We start from the raw sequence: 6,813 nt of genomic DNA on the forward strand, positions 1-6,813 counted from the left end.
TACACGAACTAATGTATTTAGTTGTTGGGCGTATCTGGTTTTTCCTGTGCGTAAAGCCAACGCCCTTCAACGAGAAGCAAGAATGCGTCAATAAAATAACCAGCTACATCGAAAGCTATTACTGGTAGGAGAAAAAGGAAGGGATGAATACAGGACGGAATAAATAATCAACATAATTACAAGCTACATAAATGTCTATCTGCTCGCTATCCTTTAAGAGAAATTCCTTTAAGGGTTGCGATATGCCTGACTAATTTAACAAATCATGATGCCTAGATTTCATGTAGCTTCTCAAACAGGCGAAAAGCGCAGGTGTAGATAAAACAGGGCAGGTCAGTTATTGGGAAGGAGTAGTTGTAGCGAAAAGTTTTATTTATGGTGGGAACTCCTCATCCATTATGGGCTAATTTGCAGTGATCACACTAGTGGTCATGGTTGCAAGATGTGCCGGCTCTTGGATAGCTCGGCCTGCAGCTTTTCCTGTAAAATTATCCGTACCAGTTAAACAGGAATCTTACTATCCAGAATATGATGAAAAAGCTTGTTTAATCCTGAGGTGTTTACCCCATGAATACGACATTCTCTATCCAGAGGAAAAAGAGAAGTGTCCTGAAAAGGTGGACGAAACGAAGAGACTGTGGAAGAAAATTTAATTTTGAATTCAATGTTGTTGTCAAGCTTGACTGGCTAAGTATTGCCCAAGATTTGGATCATGAGAGTGGCAGGATATGACGCAGACACTGTCTTTCAATAGAAGATGCCAGAATTGAAGAAGTCCTAATTTTTGCCGAGACTGGTTCATAGAGGAATTGAATGTGGAAATGGAGTTCTAATTTTGTATACCGCATTGAAACATCTGTGAATTGGTTGATACCTAGCAAGTGCTTCTGGAAATCACTGACTATGTTTATTCTAGACTTCAGTTAATATAGGCTTTTGTCCAAATTTTTCCGTATAAATTTAAGACGTAACCTGGCAGCGCAAGAATCGTAAAGCAACGGCTCACTGTGATCACGTATTAAAAAGTTAACCGTATACCGAGGACTGTGTTTTTATATCTGTTTTATAACGTGGTGAATTATCTTACAATATAATACGGTAAAACAGGGTACATTCTTCGATAGTTACTCTATTATATAGCAAAAATGCATGCATAAACTGACATTTATTTTGGAACCCCTTAAGTGTAGTGACAAAATGTCTTCTGTATAAATATCAGTTTGTTCGCAGCTGGATTTCAATTCTATTATTTTACGAATTATTACTTTTGACGGAAATGTAAACTCATTATCATGCAAAGTAAATATTGTTGAGTATTTCATTATAAATTTTCAGGTACGCAATTTGAGATTTCGAAAGCATGATGCTATGGATATCATCAAATTTAAAATTAATTTCGTGTTTTACTTAAGGTGCTTAAATAAGGTTTTTTGGAGAAAAGTGCACGGGCGTGACTAGTTCGGCAATCTAATGCTGTCAACGGGCAATGGAAATCATTGTTAATTTTTATTTAAACAATATTTGCGCACAATTTATTCTCGTATTTAGGACTTTTATTTGCATAGTAAACTCGTATATCTAATGTTTCGAGTTCTGTACAGTATATTTAGAATGTTATTTCGCGCTCGATGTCAACCATGAGATTGGCGTTTGCAGGGAAAAGAGAAGGGTGTTAATGGTTGGATAAATATTTAGTTCGGAGAAACAAAACAGAGATTGCTATTTTAATGAGTATTTCAAAGCGTCTGAAGAAAACACAGCACGAAACTGTATACAGTAGGATCCTAAAAATAAAGACCAAATATTCAGGATTGTTGGATTAATTTATAATTGAAAAGACTAACATCCCCCAAATATCGACTAAATGTCACTCTTGTCTTCTTCAGTACTTCAGAACAACTGAAATAATGGCGAATACTACACTTTGCTTTTGTTCTTTAGCATGCAATATAGAAATACAAGTCTGTTGATATTGTCGGCCTGAGTACTTCTTCATCTATTTTAAAAAGGGCCTCCTTCTATTCGGAGGCTGTGTCTTCTGGTCCTGGACCCTTTGGCCAGCACAGTTCTTTTCTTAGATAGCGAGCAAATATAATTGCAAATATAATTTTACTACTTCCCGCGTTGTTTCTTATTTATGAAAAATTGTATTAATCTTTAGATTCTATTCCAAAGTTTGCTTTTGGAGTGGGAAGGTCGACATGGACAAGAGCTGCTGTGAAATTCCGAATGACATTCTCAACGAACGTTATTGTTACACTTCAAGTTTGGTGCCAGAGAAGTTATTTTATCCTCAGCTGTTGAGTGAAAGAAAAAATATCGATGGATCACTGCGTAATTGAGTACTTTGTTTACAAGCTGCAGTAAAGGAACCTTCGAAAACAAGGGACGCAAATCTGCTCACAATACTCCAAGTGATAGATGAAGAATAATTCATAATGCCTCAGTATTAGATTTTTGCTGTTATATCGAATTCTCTTGAAATGAATGCTAATATTACTTTTGTATCTTTACCAACGACTTAAACTGCAAGTTATCCTTTAAGAAGTCCTGCATGAGGACTCCCAAGTCCCTTTGCACGTCTGATTTCTAAATGTTCGACCCGTTTGTAAAATAGTCTATGCCTTTATTTCTTCTAACAAAGTGCAAGATCATACTCTTCACTGCACTATATTCCACCTGCTGCGTCTTTACCATTTCTCGTCATCTGTCTAGTTCTTCTGCAGACTCCATGGTTCACAACACTTGCCGCTCGTCCACCTATTTTTGTATCGTCCACAACAAGGTCAGAACGCCATTTCACCCATTCACAGAAAAAACAGCATTTTCCTTCATTTCAGATTTTCCCTACCGCCCCATTCCGTAACTCGCTGTTCTAGTGATCTTTAGTTCTCTCTAAATTGCTCTTATTCTTTTGATTTTCATCTTCTCCAGGCAAGAGTTTTGCTATTAACAAGCTTTATCTCAGTCTCCCCGTCTGTCAATTGTAATAATGATTCTCTTGTTCTCTGTCTGATTACTCAATTTAGGATATTAAACGGCCTAGATAGAGTTGTTTCTTGTAGTGGGGAAATCAAGGATAAGGAGACACAGGCTCAGAATTCAGGGTCGGCCCTAACGAGCATAGATGAGGAGAGAGTTCTATAACTAGTGGGTGGTGAATCCGTGGAATTCGTTAGGACATATGGTTGTGGTTGAAGTTTTGAATCCGAACAGACTGTAAAAAATATATTCCAATCATTTATTTAATACTCCGGCTGTATCTTCACCTTCTATGCTGACATCATTTATTTCATCTAATCAGCCCCATTCTCCCTCTGCTGTTCGGATATTTATATCCATATGGTTAATAACTGGGCTTCTTACTTAATCTCCCTTTTTTCATAATACTCCCGCTTGTCACGTTTTCCGGCTTAATATATCATCATAACCGTTATCATAGCTTATAATTTGATGTGGCTTGTGTACTTTTCACTTGTCCCTTTTCTATTCCCATTATCATCAGAGGAACGATAGGTTTAAACAGTAACATGTAAGACATAGGAGCAGAATTGGGCCATTCCGCCCAACAAATCTGCAACGCCTTTCTGTCATGGTTCGGCTCTTGAGTAAATATGGAGTATTATTTTGGGTTATGTACTTCATACAAAACGCTTTGTTTTTGAATGTTACTTATTTATAATCACAGTAATATACATTGAAGAGTAACGACTTACATGGAACTACCATGCTTGGTGCAGCTTATATGACAACAAAAGTCATGAGAGTGTGAGTCAAAAATTCATCGTCGAATTTCTATAACAGTTAACACATGCCACTTTGCGATGTCTGGATTAAATATTGCGAAACTTTGTCCTTGAATATTGCATCTTGCAATCAATATTTATATTTTAAAACGATTCCTTCGCCTCATAAACAATGGACTTTGTTTCTGGTTCTCTTTAATTACTTATTCCCATTGGTCCAACTTCTTGGTTTTAAAGAGACTTAGAAGTGGTGTTGTTATCCAATATTTATAGATTGACATTGGGCCTGAGATATAGGCAGGCTGCACGGCCTCAGAAACAGGAAATCGGTTTTCGCTGACTCTGGAGATAAACAAACGGAATAATGATGGTCTTCCGTTACGTAAACCATCGAGTTTGTTCTATTGTCATTTAAGGATTCCTTCACTTGAGGTCTTAGGTGAAAGATGTCGTTAGAATTTTTAAGGCTGTAGCAACAATTGGGTGAATTGTAGTCTTGGCCGACGTTTCTGTTCATGTTACACTTGATGCCAATCAGGAGAATGATGGTGACAAGAAAGAGAGCGGAAGTGCAACCGAAAGTGACAATTAGGTAAAGATTCAGGTCAGAGAAATCTTCGGGCATCGCTACAAAATTACTGTTTTCAATGCTTCTTTCAGTGATGTTGTCCGTAACTGTAAGGAGAATTGTAATCGTGCTGGAAAGGCTTGGCTGTCCATTATCCTTCACCACAATTACTAGAGTTTGTGTAGTGGCATCAGACTCCAAAATATTACGAGCTGTTCTAATTTCGCCCGAGCTTTGCCCAATATTGAATAAACTAGATTCAGTGGATCTCTGCACCTGATAGGACAGCCGCGCGTTCTGACCAGAATCTGCGTCAGTTGCCATTACCTTGGTGACCAAGTACCCCTGACCCACTGACTGCGGCACGAACTCCACAGCTGCTGATCCACTCTCTGCTGAAGGTGAAACAATTACTGGAGCGTTGTCATTTTGATCCAAGATGATCACATTCATCGTAGCGGTGCTGCTCAGTGGGGGTACTCCAGCGTCCCGGGCTTGAACGTAGACCTGGAACGTTTTGATATTCTCATAATCAAAAGAGCGCAGCGCATAAATGGTACCATTCACAGAATTAATGTTGAGATATCTGGATACTGGTAAGTCCTGGATAAGGCTCTCTCCAAAGGAGTAAGAAACATAAGAGTTCTGGTCCAAATCAGGATCGACAGCAGCTGCTGTGAAAATAAATGCACCTGGAGCGTTGTTCTCCATCACATAAACTGTATAAGAAGACTGGGCGAACCTCGGGGCGTTGTCATTGACATCAGAAACCCATATCTGGATAGTTTTGTTCGTCGATCGAGGAGGAAATCCCGAATCCCAGGCGAAAACAGCAATATTATAGAGTGCTGTATTTTCCCGATCTAACGAGTCACTGGTAATTAGTTTATAATGATCGCTCGATGATGCCTGCAACTTAAACGGAATACGTGGTGGAATCTTGCAGTGAACTTCTCCGTTTACCCCAGAATCTCGATCATGCACATTGATCATTGCGATTACTGTCCCGCGCCCTGCAGTCTCTGTGACCTTTGTAGTCACCAGGTTTACTTCTATTTCCGGGTCGTTATCATTGACATCAGTTATCCTGATTAGAACTTTAGAATGCCCTGCAATGGCTGGTGAACCTCTGTCCACAGCCTGAACATCCACTGTATAACTGTTTGCCTCTTCGAAGTCCAGATCTCCTAACACTCTAATTTCTCCCGTCCGGGGATCCAAACTGAACAATTCCTGCACTTTCTTTGAGGCACGATTGCTGAAAGAGTAAGTTACCTCTGCGTTTAAGCCTTCATCTGCATCCGAAGCGTGCACGGTAACCACTGGGGATCCCTTAGACGTGTTTTCTGGCAGGCTGGCTTTGTATATCTTCCGATCGAAAATCGGCGCGTTATCGTTGCTGTCCAGCACAGTAATTACAACCTGAGTTGTCCCAGATTTCCGTGGCTTTCCTCCGTCAACGGCCGTCAACACCAGCTGAAAAGATGCCTGCCTCTCGCGGTCCAGGGATTTCTCCAACAATAGCTCTGCAATTTTAATGCCTTCTTCCGCGTCCTCCACTTTCAGACTGAAGTGTTCATTAGGACTGATCACGTACGTAGTGACTGCATTTGTCCCCACGTCCAGGTCGAGAGCGCTCTCCAGCGGAAAACGAGAGCCGGGTGCAATAATTTCAGCAATCTGCAAGGCAACGGTGCTTTGCGGGAAAATAGGCGAATTATCATTTATATCAACAATCTCCAATTCACCGCGGTACATTTCTGGGGAATTTTCAATCACAATTTGGAAAGGAAGAATGCAGGTAGATATCGATCCACAAATTTGTTCTCTGTCCATTCTCTCATTGACAAATAAAACCCCACTCTCCAAATTTAATTCCGCATATGGATTAATGCGACCGGAGACAAGCCGTCCTCTACGAGCGAGCAATGTTCCAGCCTTTAATCCTAAATCTTCAGCAACGTTACCAATGATTGATCCCCGCTCCATTTCTTCGGGAATCGAATAGCGAATCTGTCCGAAAACCACATTTAATGCACAAATAATAACAATAAAAGGCAATCCCAGGGACTTCAAGGCTTTCTTACCCCGTACATTCGCCATTGTTGTGAGGCCGCCTTCTTTTCCAGAAGCACGAATTTACTTCGGTTACTTTGCGAGAGACTGCTGACTGAAATATCTAACTAAACCTTGTCTTCCCGAAAGGACGGACTGGTCCAGTCTGTTTCAATAAATGCTCGCTCAGACTAAAGTAAAATACCGGGTCTTTTCCGTGTAATTCTGCTTTCGTTCACTGGTGGGGGTGGAGCAATGGATCCCTAGCTGCACTTGAGATCCTGATTGGTGTACAGCGACACAAAGTGTTCTTGTCAATAATAACGACAGAAATTCTTAAAGCTAGACGGCTCCAGGAATGGCAGTCTACTGTTTACGGGTGTACAACTGTAATTTCTGCCCCAATGTCACAAGAAGCTTAACAGTTTATTCCACAATTTTTGT

General features: G+C 40.2%; 1 protein-coding gene across 1 annotated transcript; it reads right to left on the reverse strand.

Annotated features, from left to right (window-relative positions):
- Positions 1 to 1,570: 1,570 nt before the first annotated feature.
- Positions 1,571 to 6,607, reverse strand: LOC140739267 (protocadherin gamma-C5-like). Its single transcript, XM_073067413.1, has one exon. It carries the CDS (start codon positions 6,415 to 6,417, stop codon positions 4,003 to 4,005), a length of 2,415 nt encoding a protein of 804 aa, XP_072923514.1. The 5' UTR covers positions 6,418 to 6,607; the 3' UTR covers positions 1,571 to 4,002.
- Positions 6,608 to 6,813: the final 206 nt, after the last annotated feature.

This window comes from Hemitrygon akajei, chromosome 15 (genome assembly GCF_048418815.1).
Source record: "Hemitrygon akajei chromosome 15, sHemAka1.3, whole genome shotgun sequence".
Taxonomy (NCBI): domain Eukaryota; kingdom Metazoa; phylum Chordata; class Chondrichthyes; order Myliobatiformes; family Dasyatidae; genus Hemitrygon; species Hemitrygon akajei.